Source organism: Astyanax mexicanus, chromosome 4 (assembly GCF_023375975.1).
Source record: "Astyanax mexicanus isolate ESR-SI-001 chromosome 4, AstMex3_surface, whole genome shotgun sequence".
NCBI lineage: Eukaryota > Metazoa > Chordata > Actinopteri > Characiformes > Acestrorhamphidae > Astyanax > Astyanax mexicanus.
Window position 1 is genome coordinate 58,526,176 of NC_064411.1, and position 22,687 is coordinate 58,548,862.

The 22,687-nt window shown below is 38.8% G+C and overlaps 2 protein-coding genes across 2 annotated transcripts in view; one reads left to right on the forward strand and one right to left on the reverse strand.

The window, feature by feature from the left end:
• The first annotated feature begins 1,408 nt into the window (after positions 1-1,408).
• Positions 1,409-11,341, forward strand: tecrl2b (trans-2,3-enoyl-CoA reductase-like 2b). Its single transcript, XM_022668376.2, has 12 exons — positions 1,409-1,894; positions 3,388-3,439; positions 3,700-3,744; positions 4,051-4,154; positions 5,286-5,401; positions 6,436-6,541; positions 7,543-7,615; positions 8,680-8,723; positions 8,816-8,873; positions 9,603-9,691; positions 10,214-10,259; positions 10,382-11,341. Exons 1-12 carry the CDS (start codon positions 1,727-1,729, stop codon positions 10,507-10,509), a joined length of 1,029 nt encoding a protein of 342 aa, XP_022524097.1. The 5' UTR covers positions 1,409-1,726; the 3' UTR covers positions 10,510-11,341.
• Positions 11,342-12,659: 1,318 nt separating this feature from the next.
• abca4b (ATP-binding cassette, sub-family A (ABC1), member 4b) overlaps positions 12,660-22,687 on the reverse strand; it is a 45,155-nt gene continuing 35,127 nt past the window's right edge. Inside the window, 15 exon segments of the mRNA XM_049476726.1 lie at positions 12,660-14,288; positions 14,290-14,385; positions 16,100-16,349; positions 16,657-16,749; positions 16,828-16,931; positions 17,028-17,162; positions 17,988-18,129; positions 18,939-19,045; positions 19,200-19,262; positions 19,433-19,553; positions 20,019-20,148; positions 20,276-20,399; positions 21,479-21,626; positions 21,709-21,824; positions 22,043-22,220. Of these exon segments, the coding sequence (XP_049332683.1) occupies positions 14,163-14,288; positions 14,290-14,385; positions 16,100-16,349; positions 16,657-16,749; positions 16,828-16,931; positions 17,028-17,162; positions 17,988-18,129; positions 18,939-19,045; positions 19,200-19,262; positions 19,433-19,553; positions 20,019-20,148; positions 20,276-20,399; positions 21,479-21,626; positions 21,709-21,824; positions 22,043-22,220 (1,933 nt within the window). The 3' untranslated portion in view covers positions 12,660-14,162.

Here is a 22,687-nt window from a genome sequence, read left to right on the forward strand (position 1 = left end):
GTTAGCGTCGGGTCGAGTTACTAAACTCTCGCCAAAACATAAATTACTGAGAGACAGATTTAGAGCAGAACTACAGCTCAGCTGATCAGCCGGCGTGTTCACTTCCTCATACAGACCCATAAACACCAGCAGATTATACCATTATACACCAAAATACTAACTATTATATATTAAGATTATATAACTTTATAAATACAGTGCTGTGAAAAAGTATTCACCCCCTTACAGATTTCTTCAGTTTTTGCATTTTTACTTACATTTTTCAGATTATCGAACAAACTTTAATATCAGACAATGATAATCTAAGTAAATAGAAAAAACACTTTTAAATTATATTTTCATTTATTAAGGGAAAAAAACAATTCAAACCAACAACTGCAATCAAGAGTTGGCGATAACTTACACCGAGTCTCAACAATCATTTTACACTTCCTTTAATAATAAACCCATGAACTGATATACCACTGCAACCACACAGCAATACCACAGGAACTGCCATATTAGAAAACAATACCCAATTCCCTTAGCAACCACATAGCAACCACATACCAAACCACAGGTAAATGCATAAACTAATTACCTGTTTTTTTTGGAAATGCACTTTTCTGTTTTGATGTTTGTGTTGGTTTATCTCCTTGTGGTAAATTTCTCCAAATCTCCAAATATTTGTGAACACCTCTGCCAACAAAACAGTTACCATAGCAACACCTTGGCAACCACTACCGTTTCTATGCGAACTGCACTCCAAATGTATTTTGGATTAACAAAAAAGTGAAAGCTTAAAACATGGCAACACCAGACATGGCAACCTAGCTATATGTCTGCAACCAAGAACAATAGATACCTTAGCAACACCCTATTGACCACTGTAGCAAAAACATGGCGACCTATTACTAAATATTCTTTAGCAACACCTTAGCAACCACTGTAGCAAAAACGTAGCAACACCTCTGCAACCAAAAATTAAACGTTCATTAGTAATACCTTATTGACCACTGTAGCAACACTTTTGCAACCAAGAATTAAACTTTCCTTATCAACACCTTAGCAACCACTGTAGCAAATGCCTAGCATGTGCTCTAGAATATCTTGGAAATGCACTTTTCTAGTTTGATAGTGTTGATTAGGTTCAGTTTCTGGTGATAAATATATATGAATAAAGCTATATGTCCTGATGTATCTATTTTGGACGCCCCTTCTTCGCAGCCATTGCTGACACAGATGTGCAAAATAACACACACAGCTTGTCTAGAATCTGAGGTATAAAATTAGAAGTGCTGCCCATAGAATAGGACCACTCTCTGGAGCAGATAAACCCCTATATTAATATAATAAGAATAAGCATGAAGCTGTTGCACCCGTGCCTCTAGTTCCAGTAGGTTGGGTGTGGGTCAGTATTGTGGAACGGTGTTCTGGGTGGAACGGTGTTCTCAGGAATGCTGTAAGTAGGTCAGTGGGATGTGTGGAGTGTTTGTAAGTGGGGTGTTGAAATGGTACCCCTGAGTTAACCTGACTCAGAGTCTGGAAACCTGAAGAAGATTCACGAAGCTCCACAGCTGCTCATTCAATCCCAGCTTCAGAGTCCGATACGGGGGTGAGGTCATCACCGGCATGCCACCCTCACCCTCGCCCACACCCTCACCTCCACCCTCACCCTCGCCTCCACCCTCGCCCACCCGCAGCCCCACGGCTGGGCCGGGGCTCAGTGTTCGGCAGCAGCAGCAGGATGGGCTGTCTGGAGCTGAAGAGTTTGTTCACGGTCGCTCAGTTTATAAAGGCGAGGTGCGGCGACGGCCTGAAGGCTGGAGAACCAAAGAACGTTAAGAACTATGTTTTTTTCGAGGTGGAGGTTCTGGACCCGGACAGCAGGACCCAGCTCTGCTACCTGGACAAGGTGCGTCCAAACGCCACCACACTCCTAGCAAGAAACAGTTACCATAGCAACACCATAGCAACCACCAGAACACAAACATCGCAACACCTGTGCAACCGAGAATCTATACTATAGCAACACCCTGTAACCCCTGTAGCAAAAACTACAGAAGCAACACCTGTGTAAATAAAATCTATACCATAGCAACACATCTGCAACCAAGAAGAAACTATTTCATACCAATGCAAAAGTCTATACTATAGCAACACCCTGTAACCCCTGTAGCAGAAACTTAGCAAAACCTGTGTAAAATAGAGGTAACTATACCATAGCAACACATTAGCAACCACCAGATCAAAAACATAGCAGCACCTTAGCAACCTAGAATGAAACCATACCAACACTTTAGCAAAAGCCATGCAATACCTCTGCAACCAAGAACAATATATACTATAGTAACACCCTGGAACCCCTGTAGCAGAAACATTGCAAAACGCCTGTAATCTAGAAATATCCATACCATAGCAATACCTTAGCAACCACCAGATAAAAAACATAGCAACCCCTCTGAAATCAAGAACTTTCTATACTATAGCAAATCCTTAACAATCCCTTTAGCAGAAACTTAACAATACCTAAACGTATCTATAGCATAGAAACACCTCAATAAACACCAGAACAGAAACAGAGCAACACTAGAAGTAACTATACCTTAGCAACCCCTCTGCAACCTAGAACTAACTGTACCTTAGCAACCACCAACATGCCCTGTTGCACAAACTACAGTAGAAACACCTTTGCAACCAAGAACAATCTATACTATAGCAAATCCTTAACATCCTTTTTAGCAGAAGCTTAACAAAACCTAGAAGTTTCTATATATACCTATAGATACCTAGAAGTATGTATACCAAAACAACACCTTAGCAACCACCAGAACAAAAACATAGCAACTCCTCTGCAACGTAGACTGAAACAATAGCAACACTTTAGCAAAAGCCAAGCAACCCCTCTGCCACAAAGAACAATCTATACTATAGCAATACCCTGTAACCCCTGTAGCAGAAACGTTTGGAAAGCCTCTGTAATCCAGAAGAATCCATACCATAGCAATACCTTAGCAACCACCAGAACAAAAACATGGCAACACCCCTGCAACAACCATATCAGCACCACCATAACAAAGAACTATACCATAGCAACATCTTAGCAACACCTTAGCGACTACTGTTGTAGCAACACATCTGAAAACAAAAGCTATACCATAGCAACACCTTAGCAACCATTGCAGTTTCTGTAGGAACTGCACTCTAAACGTATTTTAGACTCCAACAGTGAAACCACTACAGCAAAAACATAGCAGCACCTTTGCAACCAAGAAAAGTGGATCATCTACAGATTTCTAAACTGTTGCAAAAGTATTTTTGTTGTGTAGTTAATGATAGTTGTGTATATTATATTGTGTATATTATGTTGTGTAAATCTGTGCTGATTTGTTGTGTTGTGTGGAGTAGGTGGAGCCTAACGCCACCATCAAAGAGATCAAGACTCTGCTGCACAAGCTGTGTGAGTGTTCTGATTGGCTGATGCAGGCTGTGCTCTAATGAAGTTATAAATGTTACATAATCTGAGAGGAGTATTATTATAACAGGCTGATAGTGATACTGATGGTAACAGTGATCCCGATACTCATAGTGATTCTGATAGTGATACAGATAGTGATTCTGATAGTGATTCTGATAGTGATTCTGATAGTGATTCTGATAGTGATTCTGATAGTGATTCTGATAGTGATTCTGATGTGATACAGCTGTAACTCTTTACAGATCCTAAGTGGTATCCATCACGACAGGCTCTGAAGCTGCACCCGGGTAAATATATATTTTCACCATATTAATCACCATTTATTACATTTGTTTACATTTAATTTAGAGGGTTTCGCATACATATATATTTATATATATACAGTATAAATAGTGGGTGCAGGTCAGTGCAGTGTTCTTTAGCTTGCATGGGACATGGCAAAATCATGGGACACAATGCTATTTCCTGTACCATGAGTTTTGTCACATCAGTGTAGATGTTATGTGGTATTGAATATATTTTTAGTATTTAGAGGGGGTGGAGAGCAGGATCTGTACTGGGAGAGTTACTCTACTGGTTTTACTGGTGTTTAGAGGGAAAGGCTCTGAAGGACGAGGACGTTCTGGAGGATCTGCCGGTCGGCACTACCGCCACCATGTTTCTACAGGACCTCGGACCTCAGCTCAGCTGGACCATGGTAAAACCAGCATAAAATACATGTAAAATAAACAGACAATAACATTATCAGTATAAAAATAAAGTAATTAATGTGATAAATATATTTAACATATATATATATATATATATATATATAAAAGCATATCATAGTTTGACATTGCTATGAAATTATAGTAGTAATATAAAAGTTTTTATAGGTCAGACGTCAGTGGCAGTCATTAGTAATTAATTTAAAGGTTTAGTTGTGTATTATATATTTCATCTAAGCACATGCATGACCTAGCTGTTATAAATACTACATATATAGACGTATAGCACATGCACAGTGGAGATTATGCAAATAAGCATTATCATTGTGGAGTTAAAAAAAATACAACATATCACATAATTAGCAAATATTTCTGTTATATTTGCAAATACAGTATTTATCAAATATCAATTTCAATATATAAAATCAGCCAAAACATATAATATATAATTAACATATATTTTATTTGTGTTTTTGAAGCACATATTTGGCACATATGTAATGACATAGCATTACATGTATGTCAAATATGAGTATATTTTATATTCATTTTTATATTTTAGATAATTATATTTTATATTTTATATATATGTATATCAAGATGTACATCAGGTAACCCCGCTTCAGCTTTGCTCTGTGTATCTGTATAATACTTGCTTTTGTGTTTAAGTACATATTTGTGTTTATCATTGCTCCATATATTAAAATATATATTTATTTTTCTATAGATTTTTTTTTCATATGGACAATATATTAATCAGTTTAATAAGTGTATTAAAATTTTATAATTTTACCATAGAAAAGGGAGATTTTCTTGTGCTTCTCATACAAAAAAAGATATAATTTAAATATCACCCAAAACTGGTGTTGTTGAAATACACTTAGAAATGAACAGTATATTTAAAATGTATTTCATGCATTTACAGTAATACAAAGACATATATTAATTTTCTTTGAGGGTTTAAAAGAGTTACAGTGATTCACTTACTGAATATTTTATACTGTATTTATGTATTTATATATACATATATAATGACATATATTATATATATATATATATATATATATATATATATATATATATATATGTTGGGGACGTTAACTGAGATGTTGTATCTGTAGGTGTTTTTGGCGGAGAGTGTGGGTCCTCTCTTCGTCTACCTGCTCTTCTATTACCGCCTGCCTTTCATCTACGGCCCCGCCCACTCCTACAGCCGGAGCCCACACGCTGTCGTCAGGTGAGTTACTGTAATTACCCTGTAATTACCCTGGAATTACCCTGTAATTACCCTGTAATTAACACCAACCGTGTAATTACTGCGCTAAATATAACCACCAGACTTTTAACAAGGGGAGCAAAGAGTGTAAAACATCCCATAATAACCAACCAGAACTAAGACTGAGAACAGATATGTTTAAAATATTATTATTATTATTATTTAGAGCATTATCCCTCATATTCTACATTTTTCTTCATTCATTTTTGCACCCAAGATCATGTTTACTGTACCTTTGACTCTGATATATGTAAATTAGCTCCCTTCTGATTGGTTGCCATGTGTTAATGCTCATTCTAAAAGCAGTCCAGACTGGAAGACCCCTACAGGCTGAATGGGTGGAGCTAAAGTGCATAAGGCTGCATGGGTGGGACTAAGATGCTTAAATGGGAGGAGCTAAATTGTTGTATGCTAAATGGGTAAAGCTGAAGCTACTACAATGGGCGGGGCTAAAGTGTTATAGGCTGAATGGGCGGGGCTATACTGTTGTATGCTGAATGGGAGGGGCTAAATTGCTGTGGGCTGTGTTCTGTTGTGTTCTAATGTGTTTTGTTGGGTTCTAATGGGTTCTGTTGGGTTCTGATGGGTTATGTTGAGTTGTAATGAGTTTTGTTGGTTTCTAATGGGTTTTGTTAGGTTCTAATGTGATCTGTTGGGTTCTAATGGGTTAAGTTGGGTTCTGTCGGGTTCTAATGTGCTTTGGTGAGTTCTAATGTGTTCCATTGGGTTCTAATGGGTTCTGTTGTGTTCTAATGTGTTCTGTTGGGTTCTAATGTGTTTTGTTGGGTTCTAATGGGTTCTGTTGGGTTCTGATGGGTTATGTTGGGTTGTAATGAGTTTTGTTGGGTTCTAATGGGTTTTGTTAGGTTCTAATGTGTTCTGTTGGGTTCTGTTGGGTTGTAATGTGTTTTGTTGGGTTCTAATGGGTTCTGTTGGTTTCTAATGGGTTCTGTTGTGTTCTGCTGGTTTCTAATGGGTTCTGTTGGGTGCTGCAGGTTGGCCTGTATCTGTCACACTCTGCACTACATTAAGCGTCTGGTGGAGACGATATTCGTCCATCGGTTCTCTCAGGGAACACTTCCTGTACAGACCATCATGCTGGTACTGATTTACACTTTATTCTCTTTATAAATTATTATATAGGTTTCTATTGGGGGATGTTCATGTGTACATCTTTACTCATTCTAATAATAATAATAATTTTACTTCAAAAGAAATTTAACAATATATATTTTCAATCATCATAATTTAGCAGTTTTTCTAACTACTAATATTTTACTTTTTTATGTTACATAAAGTGTTTTTAAGGCAAGTAGTCAGTAGATGTCAGTTGGGCAAGTAAAATATTTATTTTTCTTTGCAGAGATTAATTTAATATCTAGTAATTCCTGCATATAGTTAGAAAAAGCATAGCTACTGATGCAGTTTTTAATGATTAGCAGCAGGCTAATCGCTAGAGTACGCTTCTGTATTACTAATTAGTGGCTAAATTAGCCTCGAAGCTCTAGGGATACTTGGTAAAGTATATTTCTGTATAATCTATTAGCTGAAATTGGATTTATAACTCTATTTGCTAATTAGCAAAGTACACTAAGTATTACTTGTTAGCTAAATTAGCTGTTAATGTTACCTGTATTACTTGTTAGCTTCGTAGCTTCAGTGCTAATCAGTGAGGTATATTTCTGTATTACTCATTAGCTAAATTAGCCTTATAGCTCTGGTGCTAATCGGTAAAGTGTGTTTCTGCATTACTTGTTAGCTAAAATAGCCTTGTGGCTATGATGCCAATCATTGGGGTGTACTTCTGTGTCACTTATTAGCAAATTAGCTTCGTATCTCCAGTGCTAATTGGTCTGGTTAAAAGCGTCTATTACTTGTTAGCTACGTTGGCCATGTAGCTCTGTTGCTAATTGGTGGGGTATACTTCTTTTTTACTTATTAGCTAAATTAGCCTCATAGCTTTAATCAACTATGTTTACAGTAAAATGAGGGAACTTAATTGTTGTCAAATTGTTGTTTTAATCCAAGAGTATATTCTTATTTCCCATATTTACATATTACTGTATAAATAAATGGTCTGATATTTTGTCTCTGTGTTTCAGAATTGTGTTTATTACTGGGGGTTTGCGGCGTGGCTAGCGTACTATATCAACCACCCCCTCTATACCACACCCAGTGAGTACCGACCAGTAATTAACCAATTACAATTATATTTATCCTGTAACTTATTCACTCAATTACATTTATTTACCCATTAATTACTGAGGAATCAGTGAACTTCAAACATATAAAAAATATTTTTTTGGCCTTGAGTTTGTATGGTAGTGTTCACCACTCCCTTAACACAGCTTCTATTAGTGCATAGTGTGTCCTGACTCCTCCCATTTGTTTTGAGACCCCTCCCCCTGACTGTGATTGGTCTAATTCACAATCTCTCTTGTTCTGAGGCTCCTCCCCCTGAAAGCCATTGGTCCTTGAGGCTCCTCACCATAGCTGATTGTTTCAAACCACTACTTCCTTTGTCCTGAGACTCCTCCCACTAACTGTGATTCGATCTAATCAGCTTTTGACGTATATTTGAGCATACACAGTTGTAAACACATGGGATATTCACCATATTCACCAATATCATATATATTTTCCACACAGAATGACCACTGGACCACAGGGAACAGATGGAGTTAGCCCTAACTTAAACACATTTGTTTTTTCAAGCATAGGCTAGTGTGGGGGAGCACTTCTTTCCCCTCCCATGCATTGCGTCAGACTAACTTGTGTATGTTCTATGTATGTGCGCTATAGGAGCGTATGTTAAGTGTTTCCAGCTGTGAGGTGTTTTTCAAACATAAAGGCTGGACTTCAGCAATTCCAGCCAGAGAGCTTGGGATCAGATTGGGGAAACCTCTCTCCAAGCAAAACCGGTTTGCTTGTTAATGATGCTGTTATCTTTTGTACTAATTATTCTTTTTTCTGTAATAAATTTTCTTATATACAAAGAACAGTATCAGCGAAGACTTATTTCATGCATCTACATGGCATCACAGCTCAAGATACTACACTTTATTTGTTCTGAGGCTCCGCCCCCTGCTTGTAATTGGTCTATATCACTGCTCTGGTTAGTTTAGTTGGTTTGAGTGATGTTGTTTGAATGTTTGAAGCTCTGTGTGATCTGTAATTGATTGATTAATTGATTGATTGATTGATTGATTGGATTTGATTGGATCTGATTGGTTTATCAGTGTACGGGAAGCTGCAGATCTACTCTGCTCTGCTGATGTTTTTGGTACGTATCAATTAATTAAATTAACGTATCGATTAATCCTGTGATTTATTTCAGTAAATCATATTTAACACGTTTCTCCTGAAACTCCTCAGATCTGTGAGTGCGGGAACTTTAGTATTAACCTGAGCCTCAATCGGATCAGCAGCAACGGTAAGATCAGTCCCTTTCACTTTTATGCAAATAAGCTGTTGCTGGCCACGCCCCATGCTTAGCTGAGCGTTTACCGCACATTAGCAGTGTTAGCTTATGCTAAATCACAAAACTTAAACATACTAGTTTATTCTTAACTGTGATAAAAGCACAAAATGTATTATTTTCCACCACAGACAGCAGGTACAGATCCCTCACTCAGAAGAAGTCAGATGGCTAATCCTGCTGTGTGAAAAAGTTTGCTTAATCTTATGAAATTATAGTAGAGCTCAGATCGAGCTAAAAACTGAGCTTTTTAACTGAAATTCTGAGCTGTTTTAATGAGTGAAATCTGTTTAGAATGATGTTTTATTGATTATAACATTCTACTTTGTACAACCTTTTTTTACACACCCTTTTTCTAGTTTGATTTGGTACTTGTTTTTTTATTGTGATTATCACGCTATAGAGTCATACAGAATTTTGCATAAAAAATTGCATTAAAAATGTAGGCCTACATCACATTTTTTGGGGGGGTTTAGGCAGAGAATCTTCTAAACTTCAATGTGCAGAAAACATTAAAGCTCAGATGTATAACAGAAAAAAATATATATATTTTTTTCTTTTTTTAGAAATTAAGCTATTTTGAATTTGTCACTTTTGTGATGTCACAAAACTCAACATGATCAGCATTTAGGATATTTCCATTCCATTAAATCATATAAGCTCTAATGTCTCTCCTGTTCGAAGGGTCGAAGCCCACCCAGATCCCCAACCCCACGAACAACCCCTTCACCTGGCTCTTCTTCTTCGTCTCCTGTCCAAACTACACCTACGAGGTCAGTTTGTGGACTTTTCCTTTATGAAGGCCAGTTGGTTGACTCTACCTTTATGAATTATAGTTATAGTCTCCCCTTATAAAGTGTACTAATAATGAGGGTGTCAGAAACGTTTGACTCTCTACTGCCCTCTAGTGCAGTGGATGTATTGCTTAACATCTATTCCAACGTAAATGGTGCGTAGACATTTGCATGGGGGAGTGCCATTTACATTCCAGATGATTCTGGCCCACATGATTGGCTTAAATCTGGGCTGAGTGCTGCTTTGCTGTTAGCACATGTTCTAATACTGGAACCGGCTCAATTTTTTTGTTCACTTTTTGTACATGAAGTGTGTATAATGCAAATGAACTATTAGAGTAAGTAAAAATAATAATTGGTAATGATGTGGCCCTAGGATGGAGATTGATGCATGAAAAAAGATTATATTAAATATTATTATTATTTTGTCTTATTATGTCTTTTCTCAATAAACTACATCAGTAAATTTCTGTTTTTATCAATTTCTTGTTTTTGTTTTAGGTGTGCGCCTGGCTGAGCTTCACCGTGATGACCCAGTGTGTTCCAGGTTAAAAACATTCAACTTTACTCCTGATATAATTCTTATAAAGTGCGCTACAGTCAGTAGAGTGTTTTTAAGGTGGTTCTGGATGTTCGTAGCTTAACGCAGGTTCTGTTTTCTGTCTGCAGTCGGCGTTTTCACCTTTATAGGTTTTGTACAGATGACTATCTGGGCCCGAGAGAAGCACAGAACCTACGTAAAGGAGTGTAAAGATTATCCAGAACTCCGGAGCGCCATCATTCCCCTCTTCCTGTAGAACCAGAGAGTCACGGACTGGTAGCCTCTGTAACCTGAAGTGCAGAAATGGACATTTTTTGGTGTTTTTGCATTTTTTCCCCCCATTTTAGTCACTTCCAGTCCATTTACTATCTAGAACCCTCTCTATCTAGAACTCCCAGTATCACCCAAAGCTACCAGCACTGACAGGATAAAGGTAAATATGCAGAAACTCAACCACATCTACTCAAACTGCTGCTAACGCAACACAAACACAGCAGGAGCTCAACACACTCTGAGGAGAACACTAATCCCTCTGAGCTTTTAACATTAGAGAGCTTCCTCTAATCGCTCTGCTGATTAAAACTCAATCAGACTTAATCAGACGCTGCACTTTTAACTGATTAGCCCGGAGAAACATTTACCTTTATGTGTAGAAAACGATCACTGTGGGAAAACAAAACCTTGTATCTACAATTTACAGCAGAAGAAAAAAATCAGAGTAAAACGTTTTTATTCTGTTATTTTAAAGAATGTTTATGGGTTCGTTGCATCGCATTGGTGAAATTTTATATTTACTAAAAACTAAATGGTTTTAAAATGTATGTAAACAGTTTAGTGAAGTACTGAATGTCTTGGATGTACTGAATATTGATGACACAGCAAATAATGATCTTTTAAACAGTGAATTCCTCTTAAATCTGGTGCAAATATGTAACATTTCTAAATCCTAAGATTGTTGTAACTTTTATCTGGACATAAATTACAAAAAAAGTGTTTAATTATATTGCTAAATTCATGTTATACTGCTATTTCAATCAATCTTGAAATAGGGACTTGAGTTGAGTAGAATTAAAAGAGAAAAATAAAAATCAAATGTAATTTAAAAAAACATTTAAAATTAAGAATTAAGTATAACAAACACATTTATCAAATTAAACTATTAATCAAAGAAGAAAATGTTTAAATCTAAAAATGAACGATCATGTTTAAACTAAAAAATGAGAACTAAAATGCAGCAAATTATTCATTAAAACAATAAAATAGTAACAGTAGTAACAAAAGCAATGAACAAAACTAAACCTAAAATAACCATAGTATTGAGTTAGTGTTAAATATTAATCTAAAGCCCTAAAAGAAGCAATATATAACAATAATATAAACATTAGTAATATTAGATACTTACACAAATAGAAGAGGATTAAAAGCTAAATTATCTTTTAGGAGTTAAAAATTTAAAAAATGAGTGGAAGCACCAAAAATGATCAAACACCCATAAATCATCAGACGCAGCCCTGCCTGATTAAATATCTGTGATTTTTGTTGTTTATAAGTTTATAAGCTATTTCACATAAAAAACTTGCTCATGCTCATTTGCATGTGTTTATTATTGAACAGAAATGAATGTAAAGTTGGTCTAGATTCAGCTTTGTTACTATAATTAATAATAATAATAATAATAATGTGTTTAACAGAGCTGTTTGAGGGAAATGTGAGAAGGTGATAATTTTAGTTTTTTTGTTTTTTGATTGTAAAATGCTGTAAAAGGACTGACTGCAGAAATATTGAAAGATCACAAAATAAATATATTTATATTTTTAATAAAACTGCTGTTCTGTTATTCTTGTTTTCCCACATATTCAAATTTATTGTCATACTTTACTGTAACGGAAGTGAAAATTCTGAAAAAAATGATTAAAAAGTGAAAATCGTGTTGAAATCAAGTAAAAATATTGGTTTAAAATGTAACAGTTTGTACAAAATCAGATCAAATTAGGATCAAAAATGTAAAAAGAAACAAATTCAGGTCAGGAAAATGAAATATAGAATGATTTAGTAAAAATAAAAAAATAGAAATCAGTAATTTAGACCCATAAAGTCACTGACCAGAAAGTAGAAATTCAGGAATTATTATACTATTATACTATACTATACTAATACACTGTACTATACTACAATATACTATATTCCACCATACTATACTACAGGATACTAAACAACATTATACTATACTACACTATACTATATTTATTTATACTATACTATACTACACTAATAATACACTAATACTACACTATACTACACATTTTATTACACTATACTGTACTATACTATATTATACTACACTATACTATACTATAATTTAATTTATTCCACCCAGCTTCCAAAAAACAGACCAACAGACTGTGATCAGGTTTGGATCATTTTAATACTGATATTAAATATTAAACAGTACATTTTACGCAGTGAGGAAGATCTAGAGCTGCAAAATATCCAGAAAAATAAAACGAACTGAATTAAATTTGGAGTATAAATTCCACAAATTGTGCATGCAAAAAAAAAAGAAAAGAGTAAAAGAGGACAGGCACGGGTTCAGCTGAGTTCAGTCTACAGTTCTACTGATAATAAAACATAAACCACCAAAAAAGCGCAGAAAATTATATTTACAGTAAATGTGCGAACATGTAAACCATGTGAAAATACAGGACGTGCTACAGACCAATCCCACGACCGATCATTACCATAAACAACAGCAAGCTCCGCCCACATACAGCAGAGCATCCTGAACACATGCTGGAAAGATTCTGTAAATTTAAATAAAATTAAAATAATTGAGTGGGCGGATTATGATTGGGCGGGTTCCGAGTGGGCGGGTTCCGAGTGGGCGGGTTCCGAGTGGGCGGGTTCCGTGTGGGCGGGTTCCGTGTGGGCGGGTATTTAATCTGTTCTTTAAATCAGAGTAATGATGTAGCACCACTGAAGAGTGAATCTACTACTGTTCATGGGTTCAACACACACACACACACACACACACACACACACACACAGCTTCGTAACAGACCCAGAAAGTAGAAACTAGAAGCAGAATTGTTGAAAAGAAAGCAAAAATTCAGACCCAGAAAATAAAAAACTGAAGTGAAAAAGTGAATTTAGGTGAAATTCGGTCTGTTTACATCAAGAAAATTAAATTACAGACCAGAATATAAATATTCAGGAACAGAAAGTAAATATTTAGTTAATAAAAGTGAAATTTGCATTACAAAAATGTGTTTTACCTAAAAAAAAAAGGGATTTTAGGAACAGAAAATTGTTTTACCTCAAAAGGCAAGATTTACATTACAGAAAGTAATGTTTTACCCCAACAAAAGTAAAAACGTTTCCTCAAAAAAAAAATAATTAAGCAAAAGAACGTGAAGAACGAAAGTAATGTTTTACCTCAAAAAGGTAAAATTTAGGAGATGAAAGTAATGTTTTACCCTAAAAAAAAGTAAAATATAAGAAACAAAGTAATATTTTACTTCAAAAAGGTAAAATTTACATAACAAAAAGTAATGTTTTACATTGAAAAAGTAAAAGTTAAGGAACAGAATGTGAGGTTTTACCTCAGGAAAGTATAATTTAGGAACAAAAAGTAATGTTTTACCTCAAAAAGATGAAATTTACATTACATAAAATAATATTTTACATTAAAAAGTTGAAAATAAGGAGCAGAAAGTAATGTCTTACCTCACAAAAGTATGATTTAGGAACTAAAAGTATTTTTTAGTAAAGTATGAATTCAGGTAAGAAAGTCAACATTTTGAAATAGAAAGTAATTTTTATCCACAAAAATAGGAAATTCACTTTCATGAAGTAAAAATTCAGAAGAAAAATTTAAATCTGGTCTGAGGTTTTCAGGCAGGCGGAGTGAAATTATACAGGAGCTTCACTCTGAGATTTGTGGAGATTTGTTGGTGTGAGCAGGTAGGTCAGGTGATCTGTTGGGGGCGTGGCCAGTGCGCTGATGTCACCGGGTGTTTTTAGAGGTGGTGGTGAGGGGGGAAATCTTCATCTCTCGCCGAGCCCCCGCCGCTCGGGGGTGAAGAATCACATCATCATCCTCACCTGACTGCTGCTTCGCAAAATTCACAAACACCTGAGAGAGGAGGGACAGGGGGAGGAGTCAGCATGCAAATGAGCGTGTAGCTAAGATCAACATACTGTAAAATAGAGTTTATAACTGAGATTTAGGTACAGAAAGTAATGTTTTAAAAAATGTATTTAAAAAAAATGTAACGTTTTACCCCAAAAAAGTAAAAAAATAGGAACAGAAAGTAACATTTTACTTCAAAAAATGAAATTTAGGGAAAAAAGTAATGTTTGACCTAAAAAATCTGAAGTCATTTTTACCACCAAAAAAGTCAAAATTAGTAACAAAGTATTGTTTTACCTAAAAGAAAAGGAAATTAGGAACATAAAATAACATTTAAAAATGGAAGTTTAGGAACAGAAAGTAATGTTTTACTTCAAAAAAGGTAAATTTCGGAACAAAAATAATTTAAAAATTGAGAAAAGAAAGTAATGTTTACCCCAAAAGTAAAAAGAGTTTTCTTCAGTAGTAAAGTTGACATATGTTTTAGTAATAATGTAATATTATTGTAAAAACTGTAAAACAGTTGCAAGAAAAAGTATGTTGAACCCTTTGGGATTACTTGGATTTCTGCATAAATTGGTCATTAAATGTGTATTAAAAGTATCTCTAAAAGCTACTTGATGTTCATGTGTCCACGGTAAGACAGACTCTCTACAAATGGAGAAAGTTGAGCACTGTTGCTGCTACTCTCCCTAGGTGTGGTAAAGTCCTGTAAAGATGACTGTAAGAGCACAGCGCAGAATGATCAATGAGGTGAGGAAGAATCCTAGAGTCTCAGCTGAAGACTGAATCCAGAAATCTCTAGCACATGCTCACATTTTTGTTGACAAATCAATAAATACAATAAGAAAAATATTAAACAAGAATGGAGTTTATGGGAGGACACCACGGAGGAAGACACTGCTGTCCATTGTTAAAGTTTGCAAAAGAGCACCTGGATGTTCCACTACAGCAGTACTGGCTAAATATACTGTGGACAGATGAAACCAGAATTGAGTTGTTTGGAAGGAAAACACACAACGCTATGTGTGGAGAAAAAAGCCTCAGGGTCTGGACGGATATCCGTCATTAACGGAAAAATGAATTCCCATGTTTACCAAGACATTTTGCAGGAAAACTTAAGACCATCTGTCCTCCAACTGAAGCTCAACAGAGGACGGATGATGCAACAGAACAACGACCCAAAACATAGAAATAAATCAACAACCGAACGACTTCAACAGAAGAAAATAAATAAATCCTCCTTCTGGAGAGTCCTGACCTCCTGAACCCAACTGAGATGCTGCAGCATCATGACCTCAAGAGAGAGATTCACACCAGATATCCCATAATATTATAGCTGAACTGAAACAGTTTAGTGAAGAGGAATGATCCAGAATTCCTCCTGACCGTTCTGCAGGTCTGATCTGCAGCTACAGGAAACCATTGGTTGAGGTTTTTGCTGATAAAAGAGGATCAACCAGTTATTAAATCCAAAGATTCACATACTTTTATCCCCCTCACTGTGAATATTAACATGCTGTGTTTAATAAAATCATGCAGATATATCATTGTTCGTGTGGTTTTAGTTTAATCAGACTGTGTTTGTCTATTGTTGTGACGTAGATGAAGATCAGAACACATTTAATGATTAATTTATGCAGAAATACAAGTATAATCCCAAAGAGTTCACATACTTTTTCCTGCAGCTGTTTATGAGACAGGTGAGGGTCGTTACCTGGTCCAGGGTGGTCTGGGAGACGGAGTAGTCCTCGATGCTCAGCTTCTCCTTGTTCGCTGCTACCAGCTGGAAGACCCTGGCGAGGGAGGAGGCGGCGATCTCGTACTGCAGGGTGTTGTAGTGTTTCTCCCGCTGAACACAACCCGGAAAACTGCTGTCCATAAACGCCTCCGCCGGACCCAGATCAGGAGATAAACCCGGCTTAGGAGCTCGGATCTTCATCGTCACCACGTACCCGTCTCCAAACCTCAACACCAAAAATAACATCATCAAAATAACATCGTAAACATAACATTATCTAATAACATCGTCACCACGTACCCGTCTCCAAACCTCAACACGGAAAATAACATCATAAAAATAAGGTGAGGTAGTGATGGGAAAGGTGAGTTAGCAGTGGGACAGGTGAGGTAAAAGGTGAGGTACTGTTGGGACAGGTGAGGTAGTGTTGGGGACAGGTGAGGTAGCAGTGGGACAGGTGAGGTAGTGTTGGGACAGGTAAGGTAGTGAATGGACAGGTGAGGTAGCAGCGGTTGCCCTGTCTGAACTCTTACTTGTACTTGAGGTGCTGAATGGTGCCGAGACACTTGAAGGTCCCGTTGACCATGATGGCGAGACGAGTACAGAGAGCCTCACACTCCTCCATACTGCAGAAAACAGGACGTCTCTGATTATTTAATCAGGATTATTAATATTATATGATAACCTGTTGGTTTTGGACGTACCTGTGAGAGGTGAGGACCACTGCCCTCCCGTCCCGGATGACGCTCATGATGGCGTTCCACAGGAAGCGGCGAGAGTGGGGGTCCATGCCGGTGGTGGGTTCGTCCTGTAACACAGAGCCGAGAGGTTAGAGGAATCTTAATCTTTAATCGTAAGCATCGTGTCTTAGTGTTAGACGGTTCGGTGAAGTTGAGAATCTCACCAGCAGGACGAGAGGTGGGCAGCCGATCATGGCGATGGCGGTGGAGAGCTTCCTCTTGTTGCCGCCGCTGTAGGTACCCGCACACCTGCCGGCGTACTCCACCAGACCCAGCTTCTGAATACCCCACTCCACCACCTTCAGGACAGGTGGGGGTTTACGGGTCTGATTTATTTTATATTGTTTTTAAAAATGTGTGTGTGGGTGTGTGGTAAGCATGCGGTGGTTTAAGGTATGGTGTAGACTCACTCGGCTGATCTCTCGCTCGGGGACTCCGCGGATGTGCAGTGTGTGGTAAGTGTGTGGTGGTTTAAGGTATGGTGTAGACTCACTCGGCTGATCTCTCGCTCGGGGACTCTGCGGGTGTGGGTATGCGGTAAGTGTGCGGTAAGTGTGTGGTGTGGTGTAGACTCACTCGGCTGATCTCTCGCTCGGGGACTCCGCGTGTGTGGTAAGTGTGCGGTAAGTGTGTGGTGTGGTGAAGACTCACTCGGCTGATCTCTCGCTCGGGGACTCCGCGTGTGCGGTAAGTGTGCGGTAAGTGTGCGGTAAGTGTGCGGTAAGTGTGCGGTAAGTGTGCGGTGTGGTGTAGACTCACTCGGCTGATCTCTCGCTCGGGGACTCCGCGGGTGTGGGTGTGTTAAGTTAAGTGTGTGGGTCAGTGTGCGGTAAGTGTGCGGTAAGTGTGCGGTGTGGTGTAGACTCACTCGGCTGATCTCTCGCTCGGGGACTCCGCGTGTGCGGTAAGTGTGCGGTAAGTGTGCGGTAAGTGTGCGGTAAGTGTGCGGTAAGTGTGCGGTAAGTGTGCGGTGTGGTGTAGACTCACTCGGCTGATCTCTCGCTCGGGGACTCCGCGGGTGTGGGTGTGTTAAGTTAAGTGTGTGGGTCTGTGTAGTAAGTGTGTGGTGAGTGTGTGGGTGTGTGGTAAGTGTGTGGTAAGTGTGCGGTGTGGTGTATACTCACTCGGCTGATCTCTCGCTCGGGGACTCCGCGGAGGCGAGCGTACAGGTACAGGTGCTCTCGGCCCGTCAGCAGCTCATCAATAGCGTCAAACTGAGGACAGTAACCCATGTTCTGATGCACGTCCAGAATATTACTCAGAATACTGACAACACACAAACACACACACATTAACACAATACACACAAACATACTCTTTAACACTGGTGTTGTAGAGTATAGTGGAGTTCAGTAGAGCTGAGTAGAGTAAGGTAGAGCTACAGTACAGTACAGTACAATAAGAGTACAGTTGGATTACGGTACAGTTGTGTAGAGTACAGTACAGTATGAATTAGAGTTAGATAAGAGTAGAGTAGAGCAGAAAAGAGTTAGAGTATAACAGTAGAATACAGTAGCGTCGGGGTAGGGTAGAGTTAGACTAGAGTGCAGTACAGCATATTAGAGTGTAGTTGAATAGAGTTGAGTTCAGAAGAGCAGGGCACAGCAGAGTACAGTAAAGTTAGAGTAGAATTGAGTACAGTAGAGTTGAGTAAAGTACAGTACAGTAGAGTTAAGAGTTACAGTACAGTAGACTTGGGGTAGAGTTAGAGGACAGTACAGTAGACTTGGGTAGAATTAGACAATAGTACGGTAGACTTAGCGTATAGTACAGTAGAGTTAGAGAAGTGTTAGTGTAAATTTGGATTGGGTAGAGTTAGAATAGAGTACAGCAGAGTTAGAGTGGCATAGAGAAAAGTTGGAGTAGAGGTAGAGTTGAGTAGAGTTACAGTAGAGTTAGAGCAGAATTGGATAAAAGTTAGAGTAGAGTTAGAATAAAGTTGGAGTAGAGTTAGGTAAGAGTTAGAGTAGAGTTAGAATAAAGTTGGAGTAGAGTTAGGTAAGAGTTAGAGTACAGTTAGAGTAGAATTAGAGTAAAGTTAGAGTAGAGTTAAAGTTAGAATAGAGTTAGAGTACCTGTATCCCGCGACTGAAGCCTCTCCGGAGGTAACGTCGGTGTCTCCGGTCAGCATTTTGAAGGTGGTGGTTTTTCCGGCTCCGTTCACCCCGAGCAGCCCGAAACACTACAGTACAACCATACTGTTAATATTTATATTCATATAATCATATATTTATACAGATAATACAGCTCAGTTTATAATAATAGTTATATTAAAAATATCTATTAATATATATATTTATATTTATTACTCTAAAAATCTATATTTGTTCAGGTACCTCCCCTGCTGGAACCCCCACACAGATCCTGTCCACCGCCGGCCTCTTCCTGCCCACATACGTCTGTAACACAGGTAAACCAGGTAAAACACGAGAGAGGGACAGGTGAGGTAAAGGTGAGGTAGCAGAGGGACAGATTAGGTGAAAGGTAAGGTAGCAGAGGGACAGGTGAGGGTAAAAGGTGAGGTAAAGGTGAGGTAGCAGAGGGACAGGTGAGGGTAAAGGTGAGGTACCTTGGACAGGTCTCGGATGTGCAGGATGTCGTTTTTGGATCCTCCGCTGTAGACCCTCTGTCTCTCCTGAGCCACGTCATCGTCTTCATCATTTACTGAGATCTGACTGTAATCAGACAACCTGAACAGAACCCAACCGCCGTCAGAACCGAATTCAGATCAGAACTCTAAAAATCTAAAATCAATTTCACATTAAAACTTCATTTCAGATCAAACACTGATGTGTTAAAAATTCAAACTTAGATCACAACTCAATTTTAAATCAAAACTTAATTTCAGATCAAAACTCAATCTTAGATCAAACCACTTTTTAAAATGAAAACTCAATTTTAGATCTAAATTTAATTTTAGACTACAACTCAATTTCAGATTAAAACTAAATTTTAGATTAAAACTCAATTTCAAATCAAAACTTAATTTTAGATCAAAACTCAATTTCAGATTAAAACTCAATTTCAGATCAAAACTCAATTTCAAATCAGAACAATTTTAGACCAAATCTCAATTTCAGATCAGAACTTTGTGTAATTCATTTTCACACTGACACTTAATTGCAGTTTAGAACTCGATTCAGATCAGAACTCACCAGTGGTCGAGGAAGAACCGGTACTGGATCAGGAGGTTCAGGAGGAAGTAGACCGGACCCTCAATGGCCATAAAAACCAGATACTTTCCCACAAAATCCCACCTGAACGGGTCCAGACTGTGCTCCTCCCCTGAACAAATACAGAACCAGAGTTTATATACCACATTAAACTGGAGTATTATAATTCAGTTCACACTGCAATGTTCATCACTACATTAAACTGAAGTATTATAATTCGGTTCACACTGCGCTCTCACCGAATCGGGCGTAGACGTCGGTCACTGCCTGGTTCATGGCCAGATCTATCAGACCTCGTCCCAAACAGAAGTGAGGAAACACCAGCAGCACCTTCTTCAGACCCTCGTTAAACATCAGCAGAGACTATACACACACAATATATACACACACACACAATATATATATATACACACACACACAATATATACACACACACAATATATATATATATATATATATATATATATATATATATATACATATACACACACAATATATACACACACACACAATATATATATATATATATATACACACAATATATAAACACATACACACATACACAATATATACACACAATATATACACACAATATATATACACACACACAATATATACACACACACACACACACACAAACAAACAAATAAACAAATAAACAAACAATCGTTTATGTAAAAGTATTCAGGTATGTATTGTAAGTTTCAGCTGTAAGGTGTTTCAGGTGTGTGAGGTGATGCAGGTGTGTTTAGGTGGGTGTAGGCGGGGATTTCTCGGTGGTTGCTATGAGTCACCAAAATGCAAATTCCAAGAGCTAGAGGGTACCTCTAGAATTGCAATGGTGACTTAGGTGGTTGATAAGGCACTGCTCTGGTACTGCTTGGGGGGTATCATGTGACTCAGGTGGCTGCTAGGATGTTGCCATGGAGACTTAGGTGGCCGCTACGGTACTTCCATGGTGACTGGGGTGACTGCTGGGGTTTTGCTTTGGTACTGCTAGGGCACTGCCATGGTGACTCATGTGGCTGCACGGGCATTGCCAGGGTAACTCTTGTGGCTGCTGGGGTGTTGCCATGGTGACTCAGGTGGTTGTTAGGGTCTTGCTCTGGTACTGCCATGGTAACTGAGGTGACTGCTTGGGTGTTGCTCTGCTACTCCTAAGACGTTGCCATGGTCACTTGGGTGCTTGCTAGGGTGTAGCCATGGTGACTCATGTGGCTGCTAGGGCATTGCCAGGGTGACTCTTTTGGTTGCTAGGGTTCTGCTCTTTGTACTGCTCGGGCATTGCCAGGGTGACTTGGGTGGTTGATAGGGTGTTGCCATGGTGACTTGGGTGGTTGATAGGGCATTTCCGTGGTGACTGGGGTGGTTGTTAGGGTGTTATTAGCTGCCGGTTATGATCTGTATCTGATATAAAGTGTAATGAATGATGGAGGACTGACGCGGTTGTTCTCAAACAGCTCCAGGATGAAGGTGATGGCGCTGCTGTTGATGCCGATGAACAGGTTGACGCAGGACAGCGAGACGTACGCCGTGCTCGGGATGCTGAAGATGTAGGACATGGGGTACATCATCGGGGTGACGGACCACCTGGCAACACACACACAACACACACATCAGTAACGGTACCACCGATACCACAGCGTCCCGGTGTCTCTGATCAGCGACTCACCCGTACAGAGACAGCAGAGCTACCAGAGCCGGCAGGTTGGAGGGAGACGTGTAGCACTTCTTATCAAACCCAACGAAGATCCCCACCACCATCGCCGTGCTGATCCCATAGTTCAACTACACACACAGATATTACACTTATACACACATATATACTCACATATATATACAGCTTTGGATAAAAATAAGAGAGTTTCTTCGATTTTACCAAATTCTACTCTATCTGTATCTACTCTCCGGTTTCTACTCTCCGGTATCTACACTCCGATACCTACTCTCCGGGATCTACTCTCCGGTATCTACTCTCCGGTATCTACTCTCCGGGATCTACTCACCATGTCCCAGAAGAAGTTGGCGACCCAGTAGACGAGTGGACTGACGCCGCTGACGAACTGCAGGTGTTTGGCCTTGGTGACGCGCTCCTGGATGAGGTAGAGGACGAAGCTCGCCGGGATGAAGGACATGGCAAAGATCACACAGATTGCCACCACCGCGTCCACCGAGGTGGTCAACCTGCAGCCGGGGTTTAGAACATTACACCGTCACCGTTTACTCTGTACAACTCTTTATACCTGTATCTACAGCGCTGTTACACTGCCTAAACTTTAACCTCCAACACCAGGAGGGTCAAGAAGACTAGCACAAGCCTCCTCCGATACATGTGAGCATCACAGCACTAACGCTCTGAGGAAAGCGCAGCGACTCGGTTCTGATACATCAGCTCACAGACGCAGCCTTGTGCTGATCCACATCACCCTAGGAGTGATGAAGGGAAAGAAAGAGCGCCATCTACTGTACCCACCCAGAGAGAGCAAGACAAACTCTGCTCTCTCAGGGCTCTGGCAGCTGATTGCAAGCTGCATGACCAGGATTCAAACTGGTGATCTTCCGATTATAGTGGCAGCATTTTAGTTTGCTGGACCACTCGGAGCCAGTACTTTATTTCTTAGCGCTCATTACCTTTATATTATTTTATTAAT